At 49.7% G+C, this 20,600-nt stretch overlaps 1 protein-coding gene across 3 annotated transcripts in view; it reads left to right on the top strand.

The window, feature by feature from the left end:
• The first annotated feature begins 1,767 nt into the window (after positions 1–1,767).
• RGS3 (regulator of G protein signaling 3) overlaps positions 1,768–20,600 on the top strand; it is a 121,355-nt gene continuing 102,522 nt past the window's right edge. For 2 of the 3 annotated variants that reach the window (XR_015548945.1, XM_004423355.3), the window contains exons 1-5: positions 1,768–1,961; positions 15,508–15,558; positions 17,419–17,477; positions 18,550–18,644; positions 19,636–19,704. Coding sequence is in view for 2 of the 3 variants with exons in the window: in XM_004423355.3 (XP_004423412.2) it covers positions 1,883–1,961; positions 15,508–15,558; positions 17,419–17,477; positions 18,550–18,644; positions 19,636–19,704 (353 nt within the window). In the remaining variant the exon portion in view is untranslated. The remainder of the gene's footprint in view (positions 1,962–15,507; positions 15,559–17,418; positions 17,478–18,549; positions 18,645–19,635; positions 19,705–20,600) is intronic. The other variant, XM_087419246.1, reaches the window with a different exon arrangement.

Genomic DNA, 20,600 nt, shown 5'->3' with positions numbered 1-20,600 from the left:
ATCTCCCTTTGCCCTGGCTCTGGAACACCATGCTTTCTAATTCCTGTTGGGAGTGAACACCCCTCTCAGAGCATCCTCAGGTCCTGCCTAACTCATGCTCCCATCCTGCTCCTGCAGGTCTACAGCACCTCCAGCCTCAGTGTCCTGTCTGCATCCTGTGGCTTGAGCCTGAGGTTCCCACTTTCCCTGGCCAGATGGAGTGGCAGAGCCAGAATATCTCCCTGCCCAGAAAGGATGCCTGCACTCAGACTTCCCCAGCCAGGAGGAGGATCCGGCATGCTCAAGTCCTGGGTGCAGGTAAGTCCATCTGCCGTTGGGTTGGGGCCAGAGGAGCAGGCTTGCCCCTGCCAAGGGCAGTGCTCACTCACGGTGTGGGGGTTGGGGAAAGAGCAGAGCAGGGTTTCACAAAGTGCCAGGATTCAAACGATCCACTGGCCTTTATGTGACTCATTTGCCCTTGACCACTAGTTTGCTGATTTCAGGGCTCCTTCTCCAGTTTCTACTCCCCACTGGTGGCCAGCTGGCCCTGTGGCATCTAGTTTCCTTACCTGCCTCAAGAAGGCAGGTCTGCCACCTCCACTTGCTGTTGGCCATGGGGCAGGTGTGGAGGCCAAGGAAGAACAGAAGGAGGATGGCTTTGGGGCAGAGGGGCCTGGGTTCAAATTTTAGCTCTGCCAACCCTGGACAAGTCACCTTGTCCCTCTCTGCCTGAGGTTCAGACTTATCCCTGGTAAATTGGGGCTAATACTTCCTAGGGTTACGGTGAAGATTAAATGAGACGATGTGTGTAAATTGCCCAGCGCAGCCCCTAGTACTCAACATGTATAACTTTTCTCCCCATTTTCTCTCTTGCACCCCCAACCTCGTCTTGAGTGGATTACCGAGCCACAAACATCCATTTGGCAACTTCTGACACTTCCCATTGTTCGATTTACATAAGACCAGCAGCTTTCCCTCCCACAGCAGCAACAGAGATTTGCAGAGCAGATGTCTTGGTGTGAAACTGCTCCCGGGAGGCATCCCATGAATGTTTGCCGACAAAGCAGTGCAGGGCTGACTTTCCTTCCAGCTCTGCCTTCTCACCCCAGGCTCTGGAGATTGAAGGCGCCTACCCACTCCGCGTCCTGTGTGTTTCCGTCCCAGACCTCAGATGCTGGGGGCCTGTCCTCCTGTCCCATGGCACCAGGCTGCAGATGGAGGGCTGTAAGGCTGGCTGGAGCAAGCTGCTCTGGTCTGGACCTGTGCCAGCCTGCTCTCATCCAAGAGGAGGCTCACGAGGGAGATGGAGAGGGCAGGGTTCGGGAAGGGGCTGCAGCCTGGTGGGGGTGGCAGGTCCAAGTGTGGAGAACATTTTTCCAAACCCCTCTGCACTGGGCCAGGAGGATGCTCCTTTGTCCTTGCTTGGGTTGGGTGATTACAGGTCTAAGCTTCAAAGCATGTTACAAACCTGGCTAATTGCTGGCCTGGGGGAGCTGGGCGAGCAGGCCAAGCCCGCTGGAGTGGGCACGCCAGGGGCCGCGGGCCTCTCATGGGGCTGGCACTTCTAGCCTGGGGCCGTCCTGGAGCCAGGAGCCCTGGTGTGGCCGCCCCGTCCTGCTGGCTCCTCGGGGAGGGCTGCGTCCCTCGCCGAGGCCTCCTCCCCTCTGGCCCAGAGGCTGCTCGGTCAGGTGGAAGTCTCCCCATTCAAACCGGCGCGGGCCAATCAGGGGCCGGCGCGCTCGGCCCGTTCAAACGCGCGGCTCAGTCCGGCCTCCCGCTCCCGCCTGGCGCCCGCCTCGGAGACGCTGGCGCGGGGGGCGGGTGAACCTGCTGCCTCGGTTACTGGGGAGCAACACAGACGCCTCGGGTTACAGGCGCTCCTGCCCGCCGGGAGCGGGCCGCCATGGAGCGCTCCCTGCACCGCGTCTCCCTCGGGAGCCGGCGCGCCCACCCGGACTTGTCCTTCTACCTCACCACCTTTGGTAAGTGCCCGCCACGGCTGGCTGCTGCACCCTGCGCTCAGCGCCCAGAAAGGGCCACCCCGCGGTGACAGCTGAGGCCGGGAGCAGGAGATCCTTCTGTTTGAGGGGCACCGTCTCTGGCCCCTTCCTCCTGTGGTTGCCCAGGAGGGACTCAGAGCACAGGCTCAGGTGGGGCAAGCCGCCGGGCACCACCTGCTGCTTGGCCACTGGCACCAAGTGCGGCTGGTTTCTGCCTCACTTGGCTGGAATAATTATGCCCCAGTTAATCTTTCAGAGACTCGGTTTGTCACCACTGAGTTTCCCATTAGCAAGCAGCTCAGGGTTGAATCAAGGTCTTGTTACTACATTTCAAGGTTTTCTCCGTCCTCTTTCCTTTGGCTCAGGGACAGGACAGGTGCCAGGTCAGCCCAGGTGGCCTTGGCTCCTTCTGGACTCACCTTGGAAGCCTGCAGTATGACTGCTTCAGTGGATATCTGACCCCCAGGAGAGATGAGAGAATTCTCTCTTCCAGGAGCGACCAGGCTCTCGGGAGGGTCACAGGGCTGCCGAGGGGGCTTGAGGTTGAATGAAATGGGCAGTAGGCACCTGCCCCTAAACCATTAGATAGCAAGATGGGTTCCCCCAAATAACACTGGGCAGCAACTGCCCCAGCGGTCCAAGTAATCATAGTAAAGATAACAGGCCTGTCCTAGAACACCGCGCTTCCCAGCTCTCCCTTTCCTCACTGGTTCTGCAGCTCCCTGTGGAGAAGAGCTTATATTTCCTCTGTGAAGACTTGAGATGCAGAGGGAGGAAGGTCTCCCCGTGAGCCAGGGGCAGAGTTGGCACTGAGTTCAAGCCTGCTGAGACGACCTGTCCAGCACATTTTTCTCTGGAACTTGTATACAGTTTTCTTTATGAAGGTTGGACCAGTTACTGCAACATAACTGGACTTTGACCAGATTTCAAAGGCAGAGCACCCACGGAGTTAGGCTCTCCCTGGGGTTCCGGCTCTCCGACTCTCAGGCTTGCCTCTCTCAGCACACTTGGCTCTTCACAACCTGCCTTTTTCTCTAGGGGCAGAGAAAGTGATGGAAAAGCAGTGGCTTGGCCCCTAGAAATGGCCTGTGGTCTGGCATCCTGGAATTCACTGGTCCAGTTGGTAGAAAAGAACACGGAGCGTAATTAACTAGTCACCGTTTGCTGAGCACTTACCAAGTGCTGTGCCTTGTGTCATGTGCTCTATCTGCGTTAATCCGCCCAGCCCTTGGAGGCAGTCCCTATTTATCCCATTGGGATGTGGGACTCTACCAGACAAGAGAGGTTTCTGGGATGATCTGACTTCGTAGGGCTGGGGTGGTCAGGAAAGAGTGTCAGGGAGCTGTGAAGCCCCATTACCTTGGCTGTGTCCTGATTAAAAAGTAGAAATACATTTCATTGTTTTTTTCTCCTTATTATTATACGATATATTCATTGTTGAAAACTTACTGAAAAGAAGAAAGTGAAAATCACCTGTAATCTGACTCCCCAGAGAAGACCGTTGTTAACATTTGGGTTTATATCCTTCCAGAGTTATTTCTCTGTGTGTGTATGTGTGTGTGTCTAATTTTAACAAAGTTGAGATCCTATTGTATGCACAGTTTTGTAACTCATTTCTTTTCCTTACTGGGATGATGTGACTATTTCCTTGCATCAGTCCATATTCTTCTACTGAATTAATCTTCCTGCCAGATCTGGGAAGTTGGGGAGGGTCCAGCCCAGCAGGGAGTGGATGCCCTGCCCACTCCAGCCGTGGCCTCAGGGCTGGGTTGGGTGGGTATCAGTGAAGGTTGCTCTTTGAACGGGTGACTGTGACCTGAGTGTGCAGCGGGCAGGCAGGAACCTGGCGGAGTGGGGAGCCTCCTGCTCTTACATCTGCAGTCTCCTCTCAGATCTCTCCGAGGACACTGATTGACACTGGAAAAGTTCTCTCCTGTTTCCTGCATCAACTCTTGTTTCCCTGACAAATGCTGCTCCTCTGGCAGGCTGCTGATTTACACTGAGTGATCTTTGCTTGTCTGCTCAGGAATGAAGATTCTTATCAGTGGTTACCAAACCTGGCCAATTATCAGAAGCAGCTGGGGAGCCTGTTAAAAACACAGATTCCTAGGATCTTCTCGCAGAGATTCTGGTTTAATAGGTCCGGGGTGGAGCCTGAGAATCTATAATTTTAAGAAGTCATAGAAGTATTTTGGCGATCAGCCAGGTTTGGAAGCTATGGATTCAGAGCTAACATGGAATCCCTTGTCTGTGAAGGTCTTTGCTAAGTTTTCCTCAGTTCGCTGGCCTTTCCCTGGCAGGGCAGGTAGCCCGCAGGCTTCAGCAGTGGGCTTTGCCCTGGTAGACCAGATGAAGGTGCTGCCCGGCTGGTAATTTCTTGAGAACAAACATTTAAAGGGAGCTTAAACATCTCTGGAAATATAAAGAGACGAAATTGTTTTGACCAGAATTCCCTTCAGCGAGAGTACCGTATGGCACACGTGGTTTATGTATTGTGTGTGTGTGCGCGCGTGAGTCCAACCCCTTGTTTGCCTGACTTCTAAGGTAGTGGCCTGGCTTCAGGGGAGGTGAGGATGTAAAGCAGGGCTAGAACCCAACTACTCCAGAGGGATTTTTTTCTTTATTTATAAGAACTGCTGTAATTTGAAGGAGTCATTATAGGGGTACATAAGGTTTTTTTCCCCTTCAGGATTATATCTTTTAATTTTATTAATATATTTGTTAACATGTTTTTAAAAAAAAAGCTTTATTGAGATATAAATCACATACATATAATTCACTCATTTCAAGTGTACAATTGAATGGTTTTTAGTACATTCACAGAGTTGTGTAACCATTACCACAGTCAGTTGTAGAACATTTTTATCACCTCTAAAAGAAACATTGCACCCTTTAGCTTATTACCCCCAATTCCCACCACTCCCCTCTGTGTGCCACAGCAGAGCACGCGCACTTAACCACTTGCGCCACCGGGCCAGCCCCAAGCATAATATTTTATATAGAAAATAAAAACCCAAGTTCACAAAAGTGTTCAGTAAATATTTAAAGAATATCTTCTTGAAGGGCCGCCAACTTATTAGCTTGCCTGAGGCAACAAATTTATTAACCTGCCTAGGATCTCTGGTCTGGGGTCTGGATGTGGTAAGTGGTCACAGGAGAGAGAGGTTGCTTTTCCTCCAGGTGTCTGGGCCAGGAGGTGACAGGCAGGCTGGACCTGTTCTGAGGGCTGCAGGTAGCTGTGGACATTGGGTGACACAATCTAGTTCTCTTTAGAACTGTTATCCCCAAATGAACCTGCAAGGCGAAAGCTGTGGGGAGCAGCTCTACGTGCAGGCTCTGGAGAAGTGCCTGGAATCTTTGGTTTGCCAGAGAGAATTCAGGAAGATGTGGTTCCAAAGGCAGAGTAGACTAAGGAATGTCATTAATTTGCTGGGCATTTTCTTTGTTTTCCTCTGTTTGTTGTGACAGTACAATGTTAGCTGGGACCCCATCCCATTTCTTTCTCTGCCTCTCGTTAGAAGCCACAGAGATAAAAAATCCATTTTGTGTAGTGAGAATGCAGCTTGGGAACAGATGCCAGCCAGCTGCTCCGTGTGTTGGGCAGTGTGAGGGCAGGCCCTGAAGTGGAGGCCTGTGACATGCCCCTGCCAGCTGCCCCTGGCTTGCCCTGCTGCTCTGAGCTGGGAACATTCCCTGGGCTTGGCTGGGAAACCCATCCAACTGTTTCTCGGGAGCTCGTCATGTGGTGGTCAGATTCCTCAGCATTTATTGGCTTATCTGTCATTTGAGGTCCATCTGCTTGGGAGCGTTCAGAAATTCCTCAAAGTTTCTGGCCTGTTGATAGCCTTTTGTTCTTTTTCTCCCAATTCTGCTATATGTATTTTTTTTTCTTAACCTTTCTTATTATGAAATATAACACATATAGAAAAGTATCTCCCTAAATGATGTGTAAAGTGATTTATCGTAAAGCAAATACCTGTGTAACTTTCACTGGGATCAAAGATAGAACATTGCCATTATCCAGAAGCCTCATGTTTGATAGGTAGTTTTTTTTTTCTTTATCATTCAGTTCAAATATGTTCTAATTTTCATAGTCATTTCTTCTTGAACCCATGGGTTATTTGGAAGTATATTTCTTTTTTTTTTTTTTTGTAAGGGCGATCAGCCCTGAGCTAACATGCATGCTAATCCTCCTCTTTTTGCTGAGGAAGACCAGCTCTGAGCTAACATCTATTGCCAATCCTCCTCCTTTTGTTCTTCCCCAAAGCCCCAGTAGATAGTTGTATGTCATAGTTGCACATCCTTCTAGTTGCTGTATGTGGGACGTGGCCTCGGCATGGCCGGAGAAGCGGTGCGTGGGTGCGCGCCCAGGATCCAAACCTGGGCCGCCAGCAGCGGAGCGCAAGCACTTAACTGCTAAGCCACGGGGCCGGCCCTGGAAGTATATTTCTTAATGTCCAAATATTGGGGATTTTCTAGTAATAGTTTTAGCCGTTATTTTATGTTTTGGTTAGAGAGCATGCTCTGCCTCCTTTTAGTCCTTTGGTGGCTCAGCATATAGTCAATTTTTTTTCTTTTTTGGTAAGGAAGATTGGCCCTGAGCTAACATCTGTTGCCAATCCTCCTCTTTTTGCTTGAGGAAGAGTGACCCTGAGCTAACATCTGTGCTGGTCTTCCTCTATTTTGTGTATGGGACACCGCCACAGCATGGCTTGATGAACAGTGTGCAGGTCCGTGCCTGGGATCCTGGCCTGTGGAAGCGGAGTGTGCTGTGAACTTAACCACTACGCCACCAGGCCGGCCCCAGATAGTCAATTTTTATAAATGTTCTGTGTGTACTTGAAAACATCTGCAGTAGTTGTGTATAGTGTTCTTTGTATATATCAGGTTTAGGTCAAGTTTACTAATTACGTTGTTTAAATGTTCTGTATCCTTGCTGATCCCCCCTCCCCCATTTGTTCGATCAGTTATCGAGAGAGGTGTTAAAATTCCTACTATGATTGTAAATTTGTCTATTTCTTATTATAGTTCTGTCAGTTTTTCCTTTATATATTTTGAAGCAATATTAAGAGCATACAAATTTAGAATTACGAAGTCTTCTTTTATTGTTATGAAGTCTTCTCTTTATTTCTAGTAAAGTCTACTTTTCCTGACATTAACATAGCTACCCAGCTTTCTTTGGGTTAATAATTGCCTGGCCTATCTTTTTCCATCCTATTTCTTTCAATCTTTCTGTTTCTTTATCTTTTAGGTGTGCTGTGTCTATTACAAACTGCAGGCACAGAGTTGTTGTGACCAGAAACCAGGCAAGGAAAGGGTTAATGAAAATCTGATCCATCACTAAACACAGTCTGTCAAATGTTTTTTAGAGGAGAAAACTAAATGTGCTGTTTTTCAGAAGATAATGTCCTGGTTTTTGCAGATGTTGCCATCCTGCAGTGAAACTTACAGGGGTGTAGCAAGACCCCTGCAAATTGCTCCAGCTCTAAGTGTCCAAAAGTCACCTTGGACCTGCTATGCAATGGCGTGGTGCATTGAGCTCATTATGTAATTGCTTTGAACTCGTTATGTAATGGCCTGCACATGCGCCCTCATTAGGCCCAGTTGTTACACAGTTGTAACACATCCTCTGCACTCCCGGTGTGTATCCACCTGCACTAAGCTCGGCGTGGGGGGTGGGCACTGTTTTGGGAGCTATCCCGGGTGTTCCCCATTGCTTGTGCAAGCAATAAACCTTTTTTCTTCACTCGCTTCAGCCTTAGTTGTGCTTTTCAGATCCACACTCACCAAGAGACAGACCCATTGAGTTTGGTTACATTGTTTTTTTTTTTTTTTTTTTTAAAAGATTTTATTTATTCATTTTTTTCCCCCCAAAGCCCCAGTAGATAGTTGCATGTCATAGGTTCACATCCTTCTAGTTGCTGTACGTGGGACTCGGCCTCGCGTTGGGCGGAGAAGTGGTGCCTCGGGGCGCGCCCGGGATCCGAACCCGGGCCGCCAGCATCAGAGCGCGCGCACTTAACCGCTAAGCCACGGAGCCGGCCCACATTGTTATTTTATTTCTTAACGCAGACCTAGGATGCTATCTTCCTTCAAAAAGATCTCCATTTGCTTCTGTCAGGTGCTTGAGGTCACTAGCAGTCTGGGATGATCTTAATTCAGTGTTAGGGACTGAGATTATTTGAAGTTGAGATGCAGCCCCTTGAGGAACTCTGTCTGATCACGTTCACTCTGTTCCTAAGGAGCAGCTCTCTAGGGTTCCAACCCAAAACAGTAGGGGCTCAGAAAGATCAAACTTCTTGGCAGGCATTGGTCTCCAACTCCTGTTCCTCTGGCCCAAAGAGGCAGACAGGAACTCTGCTCAGCCTGTCAGCCTTTCAGTCACCTCTCTGGAATTGGAAAACACCCCTAGGAGAAAATTAGCACAGAAAAACATTAAACTTAATTCCGTGGACCTCCATCTCTCCCACCAGATCCTACTTGGTAGTTCCTCTCTATCTTGTTACACCTCCAAGAACCTGCTTTTAAATATTTAGTCTAGCTTTTCTAGATTCCCTCGGTGGGTCTGTCATCCCAGAAATAGGAGGTCCCCACATATGTTTTCTAATTTTTCTGAGTTGTTTTCTTCCTTCCCTCCCTCCCTCCTGTTTGTCATTTCAGTGGGAATGCTTTTTATTTGACAGGTGCTTCACATATATTAGTTCTCAGTTTTGTAACAGCCCTATTAGGACTGTATTATTATTATTCTTTCCACTGTACAGATGAGCAAACTGATGATGTAGTGATAAAGGATCATTGGTGGTGGAACCAGGATCCAAACTAGTTCTTACTGACTCCAAAACCCATGCTTCACTCATAGTTCTGTGCTTCCTTTCCTGAGTTTTCCATATTTAACTTGTTCTGCTGGAAAACTTTATTCGAGAGTGAAAAAAATAACACGTGTAAAACATAATGAAAATGAATGATTGACTCCATTGTGTGGCTTCAAGCTATCAGCAAGCACATAACAGATACTCATTATTATAACATAACATATTTGACTATGGAGAAAAAGTCTGTAATATGAAATAGATAAGGATACTGAGTATAAAATGTGGTAAAACTGACAATTTTGGAATTAAAATTAGATGACTTTATATATGTGATTTAAAAAAATCATTACAATAAAATCTAAAGAAAAATTGTGAAAGGCAGAATAATGTGAATTTTCTATATATATTATAGTATTGTACACAAATGTATATAAAAGAAAACCATTTTCTCTGCAGGTGCAGCATTTTCATGAATGTGCTAGGTTGTCCATGGGGTAATATGGGACAGTTCTAGATTTTGCAGTTTAGTAGTAATGAATATGGTTTGAATCTATCAAAATTCTTTGTTAAGAAAATCAAGAACCTCAAAAACGTGAGGTCTTCTGTTTCCTTAGTCATAATACACTGATTTATCTTAGAACTGTAATTTTCTTAATTTTTAAAATTGGAAAATTGCCTTAGAATTGAGATCAGATTTATGTCCCCCAACGGTAGAGGCAATATGGGTATGTATTAGTTATCTATTGCTTCATAACACATTATCCCAATATCTATTGGCTTAAAAAAACAAACATTTACTCTCTCACTGTTTCTGTGAGTCAGGACTTGGGCAATGGCTTAGCTGGGTGGTCTTTGCTCAGGGTCTCTCAGAGGGGTTGCAGTCAAGATGTTAGCCAACTTACGCTGGCCAGCGCAATCTATTCCTGGAAGGAAAAACAGTGTGGGAGCCCACATTAATATCAGGTTTCACAGGAAGCAGAGAGTCAAATGAAGGGTTGAACTGACCCATCGTAATTTTTATCCCGCCACAGCAGCCCCCTGCTCGCTTTCGCTCTGTAGGTACTTCTGCCAGCGGCACCCTCACAAGCCAGGGCCACTTCTCCAAATGGAACTCAAGATTCTCCCTCTTCAAAACAACAGACGCTTGAAATTCTCCAGGGCTGTGTCCCAAGAGCTGTGTGGCTCCCGGTTCCCCAACACCACTGCAGCCTGCTGTTTCTCCCTTAGAGGGCAGAAAGTGAAATTGCTAAACATGTGTAACCCTCTCTCAGCCTTAAGCAGGCTGTTGGTGGGTGAGGCAGCTGAGGACCACAGAGAGAGGGGGTGCCTGGCAGCTGGCTAGGCTCCCTCCCTCCCTTCTGTACACATAGCTTAAGGTACAGACTTGTCCCCATAAATGGAGGGAAAATCTATGAGTGTTGGTGGCTGGATAGGCTCCATGTAGACCCAACCTCGTTTGTATATTTGTCCCCATATCATCCCCCTCCCTGTGACTTTCAACACATGACCTTCTTAAGTGGGGAATTGCTTTTGGGACAAATTGAGTTTTGGGATGACAGCTGCTTCATGCTACAGCTCATAGCTGTGTTCTCTGCACACCCCCGGGTGGCATGGACTCCCTCTAGGACACATTCCTGCCCTCCCCTGAGTCCAGCAATGGTGTGCGGCCCCCATCTCCTTGCTTTGTTTTCTGAGTATGTCTCTTCTGACTGTCCTGAGAGTCAGTCCACCTTCCTGCGGTCCTCTACTGAGTGAGGTCTGCCAGACTGGAGTTCTTTAGCTTCCATACTCTTTTTTTCACAGTGCCCCTGAAACTCCCAAGTTCTGTGCCCAGTGGAATGTGAGTTCGTTGCCTTCTCTGCACCTTGTGAAGCTCACTCTCATCCAGTACTTTTCCTGCCATATGGGACCCTGTCTGTTCTCCCTTTGTCTCTGGGCCCCGGCTCCCTGGTTCACTCCTGCAGCCTCTCTGGGCACCCGTCACCACCACCCTTTGCAGACAGAGTTGGTGCCCAACTGCGGCCCAGGGGAACTGGGGACGTGCCCTCTTCGGGGCCCCTGAGCACCCCGATGAGGATGACTTCAGGCCTGTTAGCATGAACGTTCCTGGGTACTCTCTGACCTGGGGAGAAAGTGGGGATATGGACAAGACCTGAGATTTGGGAGGCTTGTGAGGGGCTTGATTAGCTGGTACGTAGACCAGCTGAAGGCCCCAGGGGTTCGGCCTGCCTTCCCCTTCACCTGGTGGTTTATTTCTCTAGACTTGGGGGCATTTCTTGGAACCTACCCTCTCTTTGGCTTCCTCTTGGTTTCTCAAGCAAAGCTGTGGCACTTGTCCTGTGTCTGATGTCTCGCTCTGCTCCGGAACCCCAGAGTTGCATGGGCAGATGCAATGGTGCATATTAGAGGGCTGTGAGTGTTCTAGGAGACCACCTTGGTGCACAGCAAAGAGTGCTGGAGTTGGAGCAGAGTTCTGGTCGCCAGTTCTGGCTCGGCCTACCCTGGTCACTCTGGCCCCAAGTCACCTTCCATCTCTGGGCGTGACTGTTCCAGCTGCCACATGCGGAGGTTGGGCAAGATGGCTTCAGGAGCCTCAGACATTTGATGGAAGGGGCTAAGGGAGGAGAAAAAGAGGACAAGCCTGGCCAAGGGAAGGGTCTCATTCTCCATCTTGCCCTCATCTATGAGCCCGAGGATGGGCTGGGGTGGGGTGTGTCCTGCGCTGGGGGTCTGGAGCCTGGTCTGCTGGGTTTGCTTTCTCTGCTGTAACAGGGTTTAGGGCACCCTGACCCTCCGTAGGAGACCTGCTTGGCAGAGCCTGGAAGGGGAGCTGTGTGGAGCTGCTCAGACTCATCTGACTTCCGAGTCAGTCTTTGCCCCAGGCCCATCCTCCACTCCAGCTCCCCCCCGGCCTTGCCCAGGCCCCTGTCCTAGCCTCTGGACTGTGAGTTCCCTGCGGGCGGCCGGGCACCGGGCTGTTCAGATCTGCCCTTCCTCACTCTGCCTCGTGCAGGTGCCCAGCAAATGTTTGTCAAATGGAATTAGTGACCATTTGCATTGGGAGATTTCTCCATCCTGATTTCTGGGACAGGGCTGTTGGTGGGTGATAGTGTTGTGCAGCTCAGTGGTTTCCATGGCTTTAGAAAGCTAAATGTGTTCGGGCCAGCGCTGGCTTTGCACTGGTAATAGTTTCAGAAATAATGTTTTGTGTTAAACATAGATGCTTTGGGTTGATGAGATGCGATCCATGACTGCTGGCCTGTTTGTCTGTTCCCAACCTCCCTCTCCCACCCCACCCTGGATCGGGCAGGTTTCTCAGCTCTAGGGAGCCCCAAAGTGGTAATTGCTCAGACCTTGAGCTAATAATACTGTGTATTCCCCTGGTATCTTTCATCCAAGGACTCCTCCCCCTCCAGTGTTGTCTGATCCCCACACACCTTGGCGAGTGTGATAACCCCTATTATTAGCAGCACCTCACAGCGGGCACGTTGTGGCTCTGAGAGAGAGCAGGGTAGTCCAGGCTGGCACTGGAACCGGCCTCCTCGGCTTCTAAGATCAGTGTCCTGGGCAGGAGAGCCACAGGGATTTCTGATGGGTGAAGAGCTGGACCAGGGTTTGCTGGAGCCTGAGTTGCTTGCGACTGTAGCTTAAATACCCAAAAGTGCACGGAGCAAATGGTTACAGGGTCACAGTGGTTGGTGGACTGCTGCAGAGTTATCAGATGCGGACCTTCCCTCCTTTCTGAACCCTGCCTGCCCTTCCTCCAGCCAGCAACAAAGCACAGGCCTCAGCTACCATCCCAGTTTCGTGGGGCACGTCCAGAGATGAATGGTTGGGATGATGAGGGATGTCTCACTGTGCCATGAGGAATGGTGGAAGGACTGTAGACTTTGGTCTAGAGGAGAGAGCCCAGAGACTGCAGAATGAGGTCCAGTCAATGAAAGTTACTGAGGGGCCACTTTTGGCTCAATAAAGATGGAGCATTGAACAATCAGAGCTATCTCAAAAGGGAAAGGGCTCCCATTGCAGGAAGTGAGCTCCCCATCACCGGAGGTGATCAAGCAGAGGCGGATGACTGCTAGACAGTGTTGTCATGGATGGAGCAGCTGCAAAAGCTTTCTGGTTGATGTGTGGGGTCGCTGCAGGCTGGGAGGCTCTGCCCTTCTTGCCTCCCCAACACGTGTACACTGGGTGGATCGAGTTCAGTGGCTTCTTGAGGTTCCAGGAAGAGTCTATTGACTGAGAGAAGATTTTTCAGCATGTCATTGAGGGAGAGGAGTGTGGTCCTCTCTCTCTTCTCTGTTAATGCGGAGGGCCATTGGATGTCTGTGAGGATGACCTGATGTTTGGTTTTGTTTTTATATTATCTTTTTTTTTTTTTTAATAAAAATTGGAGAAGCCGGGGGAGAAGCCCCATCCGGCCCATCATTCTTCACCTGCTTTCCAGCCCTGGACCTTCTGTAATCGTCACGGTCATCACAGTCTCCCCTCGTCCCTCATCCTTCTCTTCCTCCTTTTCTCTCTTCCTTCTTCCCTTTCTCATCTTTCTTTGTCTCCTCTTTAGTTTATTGCTAGTTATAAGAGCGCTAGAGTTCATGGATATATTTGTATTGTTAAAACAGTCACAATAGCAATAGATTGAAATTCCTCTTGACTTCCCTTCTCTCCAATTCCCAGTCTCTTCCCTAGAGATGATCACTCTTTTAAATTTGGTATCCTTTCAGAACACACAATACATACACACACACACACACACACACAGAAAAGTATATACCATTTGTATTGTTTTGCAATTTGCTTGTTCCAGTTAAAAACTCGTCTCAACCATGTTCCCAAGCCCGGACATACAGAGTTCCCCACGCTATTCCATAGCACAGCTCTCGATGGTTCATTTAGCCATTTTCATATTGATGGATCTTTCCGGTGTTTCCAATTTTTCACCTGCTGGAGCACCAGCATTTGTGCGCACGTGAGTTTTTGTCGATGATAGTTACCTAGAAGTAGAATTGCTAGGTTGAAGGATATGCACATTTAAATTCTAACAGATATTGTGGGAAGTTACCCTCCATTTACACTGCCTCCAACAGGGTATGAGAGTATCTGTCTTCCTACATCATTGCCTGTCTCTGACACTTTCTGTCTTTTAAATTATCTTCTGATCAGATTGGTGGAAAATGGTATTTTATTGTTAATTTGCGTGTCCCAGATCTCTATGAGGTTGAGCATCTTTTCGTATGTTTATTGGCCATTTTGTCTTCTCTGAATTTTCAATTCAATGTCCTTTGCCTGTTTTTTTCTTATTGTGCTGTCTCATAACTTTGTTTATAATATCTTTAATTGTAACAGACATTTTAAAAATCTTATGGTGGGGCCGGCCCGGTGGTGTAGTGGTTAAGTCCGTGCACTCCGCTTAGGCGGCCTGGGGTTCACAGGTTCGGATCCCAGGTGTGGACCTACACGCTGCTTGTCAAGACATGTGTTGGTGGCATCCCACATGCAAAATAGAGGAAGATGGGCACAGGGACCATCATCCTCAGACAAAAAAGGAAGATTGGCAATAAATGTTAGCTCAGGGCCAATCTTTCTCACCAAAAAAAAAAAAAAATATTATGGAGTCAGATTTATCCATCTTTCCCCTTGTGGCCTCTGTATTTTGTGTCTTGCGTTTCTCCAGGCTTATAAACATGCTCAAAGGTTCTTCAGTGTGTCTAGTCCAGGGCTCCTCAACCTTAAATATGCATGCGACCCCCTGGGGATCTTGTTAAATTGTAGATTCTGATTCAGGAGGCCTGGATGGGGCCCGAGATTCTGAATTTCTAACTATTGTACAGATGCTGCTGCTGCTGCTGGTTCTTGGACCACACTTTGAGTAGGAAGGCTCTATGGCAAGGTCATAGAAAACCTCCTTAGGGCCGGCCCCGTGGCTTGGTGCTCGCGCTCCGCTGCTGGCGGCCCGGGTTCGGATCCTGGGCGCGCGCCGGCGCGCCACTTCTCCGGCCGTGCTGGGGCCGTGTCCCACGTGCAGCGACTGGAGGGATGTGCAGCTATGGCATGCAACTATTCACTGGGGCTTTCGGGGGAAAATAAATAAATAAAATCTTTAAAAAAAAAAAAAAGAAAGAAAACCTCCTTAGCTTTTCTTTAGGGAGGTCAGGATTCTGTGGAAGGGTTGGGGTGATAGCGTTGACTTTGAAGGATCTCTCTGCCTGCAGCTGATCTTTTTTCTTTTGCTTTTCCCCAAACTCCTTTGTCCCATGTCCTTGTGTTCTTATTGCCTTCCTGGAACACGGCTAGCTGTCTGTCACAGCTGGAGGGCTTTGGCTGACCTCCCTCTCTCCCCATGGACTCCTGACCAAGGCCAAGGATCCTTAACTCTCCAATCTAGGCTCACCATAATGTGGATGCAACAACTTATCCAGCTGTCCAACAGTGAGAGCTCTCCAGCATTGACCTGGGCCGCATTGTAAAGTAGTGAGCTCCCCGTCACCAGAGAGGTGTAAGCGTAGGCTGGAGAACCACTGCTGGAGGTGTTGTAGAAGGGACTCCTGATGGGTGAGGAGGCTGACCTAGATGGCTTCTGAGCTCCCTTCCAACCCAGAGACTGTATGAATCTTTGAATCACTTCACATGAACAAAAGAGCATTCCCGACACTGTGACTCCATTTATCACCCAACAAGGAGAGAAGGTGAAGTTGTTTCTGTTGTTGTTTCCTTAGGTCAGCTGAAGCTGTCAATTGATGCCCAGCACCGGGTTCTGCTGCTCCACAGTGAGTATGGGGCCGGGCGATGAAGGACCTCTTGTGCCATCCAGAGGGTTTTACACTTCACCTGCCCATTTATCCATTCATTCATCCTTCCATCCAGCACACAAATAGTTACTGAGCTTCTGTCCTGGCTCCCACTTCCTGGATGCTTCTGTTTGGCCCAGCAGGCCCTGCCTACCTCTCCAGCCTCCCTGGCTCTGCTGCTAAAGGCATCCTCCGCCCCTGTTCTGTCCGGTTACGTGTGCCGCTCTTGAATGCATCATGCTTGCTCGTGCCTCTGTGCCTTTGCACCCACTGTTCCTTGTGTCTGGAATAGCTGGCCTTCTTTTCTAACTCCTTTTGAAAAATGACTCTCCCTCCGTCTGATTTTGTAAGAAATCTGCCTTCCTTCATCATCATTAAGACTCAGGAAGGAAGGCTCATTTTGCCTGATGTTTTCCCCTCCAGGAATCACCCCTGACCCACCTGCCCGGCCTGACTGTGTTGCTTCCTCTCTGGGTCTCATCACAGCCCTGACTGTATACACTGTGTCATCCTGGGCCGTCCAGGGTCTTTCTTCCCCACCACACTGGGAGTGCAGTGCGGGAATGGCTGTGTCTGCCTCACCTCTACTGGGGGCCGGGGAGACCCGGGGGTTCATCAGGCCTGGATCCTGCCCTCAAGAACCACGCCCTGGTGGGAGAGGATGCACACAGGAACGGTAACTAGGATACCAGGCAGAGCAGACCAGCAGGCGCCTGGGGTCCTCCGGTCCTGGCTTGGAGGGGCCCAAGGTGAAGTTCCCAAGGACCAGCAGAGGGGGGTTCTTTGCCTGCCAAAGCCTGACTCCAGCTGTGCAAACAGTTTTTGCAAAAATGCATGTTGGCCTCACCACTCCATTTGTCCTGCACAGTTTGCTTTGGCTTCACCCCAGTCTCGGGCCCTTCATCCCTTCCAGCCTGTTCCCACTCCTTCCTTTGGCTTCCCAGGCCTCACACCTCAGGCTCCGGGAGCTCCGTCCGAGCCAAACCCTAGTGCTCCATCAAAACTGGACATAAAAGAAAAAAGAAAAGAGGCTCAGCTTTTGGCAGGTCTATTTCTATAGACCTCAGGCAGACAGGCTTGTTTTCGTGACCCGACCTGCACCCCACCCAACCTGTTCCTACCCTTTATATGTCATTTTTTTCTTTAGCAAACTTTTGTTGAGCGGTGACTATTTGTCAGGCACTCTACTAAGCACTTTAGTCATATTATTTCATTTGACTGACACAACTACCGTGTGAAGTGGATATTACTATTACTAACCCATTATTATCACTAACCCATTAAAAAATGGCAAATTCAGTCTCAGAGAGGTGAAGCAGCTTGCTGTGGCTCACGTGGCTAGTAAGTGGTGGAGCTGGGGTTCATGTTTGGCCCTCTCCGCCTCTGGAACCCAAGCTTTTGCCTGCTGTGCTGTATTGTCCGTCAGCCACGGCGCAGCTCCTGTGCAGGGTAGGTTCTCCAGCTTGGCCCCTCCATCCCAGGAGGCAGTCTTGTGTGGTGGAAGGAGCACTGGGCTGGGAGTCAAGAGGCATGGATCTAAACCTAGCTCTGTCATTCCATTGCTCTGTGACTTTGGACAAATTTCTTACTGCCTTTGGCCCCCCTCATAGCCTCGTCTCCTGTTAAATGAAGAGTTGGACTCAATAAATTTTACATTCTCCTCCAGCTGTAAGATTCAGTGAATTGAATGCACCTATAATGCCTCGGTGAGGGTGCTGCCTGAGTGTGGGTGATGATGGGACCAGAGGGGGGTTAATATCCAATGGTTGTTATGTAGATTAAGGGCCTGGTAACGATCCTTCCCACCCCCCCACCCCAACATTTTAATTGTCTGTTTAGTCATAGAAGGCAAGGGCCTGATGAGCAGAGAGCCGGGCGTCTGTGATCCCTACGTGAAGGTATGACGAGCTGGAAGTGGCGGTGGGTGTGGGTGGGGTGGTGGGTGGTGAGGGACCATGTCACTGGACTGAGTCCCAAGATCCTAGCACAACTGTGGGTCTGGGGCCATCTGAGGTGGCAGCTACTGCCTCATCATTTGGTCAGTAGGCATTTATTAGGATTAGGCCCAATGATGAGGCCCTGAGCTAGGACAGACCCCTTGCCTTAGCCTGGCTTGGTCCCTAGGGCTTCCTGCAAGAGCTGGAATCTTATAGGTGATCTTGGTCATCCACATAGGTGAGCACAGTGAGCCTGTGGATGACGGAAATTCCTAGACAGTCCCAAGCTTGCTCATGGAAAGCAGTATCTTTATTGCACTCCTACCTAGAACTAGAGGCAAGATGGCTAGGTTTGGGTGGTGGAGTGGGAGGAGTGTCTCTGAGGGCTGGAAGATCCATCTGAGTGGGGCCCTTGCCGTGAAGACAGAGGCCCCATGAGGCGGGGGCCCTACTTCCAGCCAGAGCCAAAGGCCAGGCGCCTCTCAGCGTGTGGCAGCCAGGGTGCCAGGTGCAGGCCCCAGTGAACCTCTGCATTCTTCCTGAAGCCCCCAGGCTGGTCAGAGGCCTCTGTGGGTGTGGACATGATCAGGAGCAGCGTGGGAGCCTGAGGCAGCAGAAGAACAGCACTAGGATGAGAGCATGGATTGGGGGCCTTGGCAGAGGCAGCCCTGGAGCCTCTTGTGAAGGGAGCGCTCAGCAGCTGCTGGGAACCGAGAAGAGAGGAGGCCTTGTGCTTTGAGGGAAACTTCTATGCTTGGAGGAAGAGCAGAGGTGGTCAAGTTGTACCCCATCTCTGGCTGGGCCTGTGGCTGCCTTCTTGGTACCACTCATGATGGGGCCCTGTCCTTCCCTCCAACCCGGGGCTCCCCATTCTCTCCCAGCATCTGACTGAGGACCCCACTCTGTCCTCTGCTGAGGCTGGGTTGAGGGACCCCTGGGAAGCCTTTAACTTGGAGATGTGCAGAGTCAGCCGCCGCCCTAGGAGATTCCATGGCTCCGAGATCAGCTAACACTTACTTGTCTCCAATTCAAGATTTCTTTGGTCCCCGAAGATAATCGAATACACTGTCAGAAGACGCAGACCATTCCAGACTGCAGAGACCCAGTCTTCCAGGAGCACTTCTTCTTGTAAGAGTCTGGGGCAGCCGAGCCCTCGAGGGGAGAGGGCAGGAGTGTTTATCTGGAAACCGCTCCGCTTGCCAAATCTAGAACTAGATCTAAGCAGAAAAACAGTGACTTCTAAAGGATGGCTTTGTTTTCTCGTCCACTTGTGTCCTTGCATCCCTGGCGCCCAGCCCAGCAGCGAGGTCTGCAGTGATAAGGTAGTGCTTGGCTGCTTCTCAAATCTACCCTGCCCAGCCTGAGGCTGGCAGCCCTGACGAGCAGGCAGTTTCCCACTGTGCCCAGGCCAAGCTGTCTGCTTTAGCAGAAGGAATTTTCCAAGCTGAAGGATGTTTTGCCTTCCCACCTGCCTCCCCCCCTTTAAAACTTGCTAACATCTCTGAGCCCTGGCTTCCTTATTTGTAAAATGGGGCTAATAATAGGACCAGCCTCAGAGAGCTGAGGTGTAAATGAGACAGCATAACCCAGAGGGTTAGCCGTTATTGTTTTGTTGTTGTTATTATTTCTTTCCCTCATCCCTGAACTCTGGGGACAATGGGAAGGTAATGGACATTTTGTATTTGCCTATTAGTGGAAATTAATAATATTTTGTATTTCTCCTTACAACACAAGGTAATTTTGCTTATTGTAGAAAAAGAGAAAATAGAGATAAGCAAAAAGGAGAAAAAACACCACCAGCCCTACTACTCAGGGATGTGCCTGGTTTTCTTTCTTTTTAGATCTTGAGTTTGTGTGGGTGTGTATGTCTATGTGTGTGTTTACAAAAATGGAATTGTTCTATAATATTGGGTGGTAACCTTTTTGTCCCTAACAATGTCATGTAAACTCTTTTATGTTTGTAAATACCTCCCAGGCTATTTGTGCTCGAGTTTATTTAACCAGCTCCTTACGGCTGGATGTTTAGGTTCTTTTCAAATTTTGCACTTATGACGGACTCCATGGGTCTGGCTTGGGGCTCAGCCCAGCTGACACTCTGACTGTCTGGTTTGCTCTGCAGTCCTGTCCAAGAAGATGACGAACAGAAGCGCTTTCTGGTCGCTGTGTGGAACAGGGCAAGTGGCTCCAGGTGAGGGAAACTGCTGAGCTGGAGGAGAAATCCTGCTCTGGGCTCGTGGGTGGCAGCCGGGCGGCCAGCATCCAGCAGGGGGCTCAGTTAGTGCTTGTGGATAAATGAGTGGTAGTGGCAACACTAAATTTGAGAGGCTGCCACCCCCGAGCAAGTCCCCGTCACTCCAGGTGCTGCCAAGGGTCCTGTTACCCAGGTGCATTTGCTGAGTGCACTAGGTGGCCAACTGGGCTGCCAACCAGCCTGCATGTGATTCTGCTCTCGAGGCATCTCCTTTCAGGAGGGGACACCAGGGGCAGCATGGAGCCAAATTACAGTAACGACGTGCACGAGCTCAGTTGCACAGGAGTAGAAGCTCCAGGAAAAATGGGCCCGTTTCTGTCTTAGTCACCACTGTGCCCAATGCCTAGCATGTAGATGTTTAGTGAATATTGGCTGAATGAATAAAAGAATGAAATGAGTAATAGGACAGTAAGTGTGGGAGGAGAAAGAGTTCATCGTGGGCTGAGGTGATCCAGGAAGGCTTCGTGCGGAAAGGGGGATTTTGAACTTGGGGCCGAGATCAAGAATAAGGAAAGGGAGAAGGTTGGAAGGGGCCTTCCAGGCAGGGGCACAGCGTGAGCAAAGGCAAGGAGGCAGGAATGCGCATGGTGGGCTCAGGCTGCCAGGAGGAGGCCAGTTTGGGAGGTGCAGAAGTTTTGTGTGGGAGAATCCAAACAGGCCGATCTGGCAGGCAGCCCAGGACACGGGAGGCCAGATACGGTCATTAATAACGGCGGCTGGTACAGAGCAGGAGGGCTGGGGAGGTGAGGGCGAGAATCCGCTGCTGAGGAGAGGAGGTGAGAGCTTGACTGACGGCCACAGCCGGCTGTGAGCAGCAGGGGCTCATTCGGCTG

The sequence above is a fragment of the Ceratotherium simum genome, chromosome 29, assembly GCF_057802395.1.
Source record: "Ceratotherium simum simum isolate JZ-2026a chromosome 29, ASM5780239v1, whole genome shotgun sequence".
Taxonomy (NCBI): domain Eukaryota; kingdom Metazoa; phylum Chordata; class Mammalia; order Perissodactyla; family Rhinocerotidae; genus Ceratotherium; species Ceratotherium simum.
This window is presented reverse-complemented; position numbering and strand designations above follow the sequence as displayed.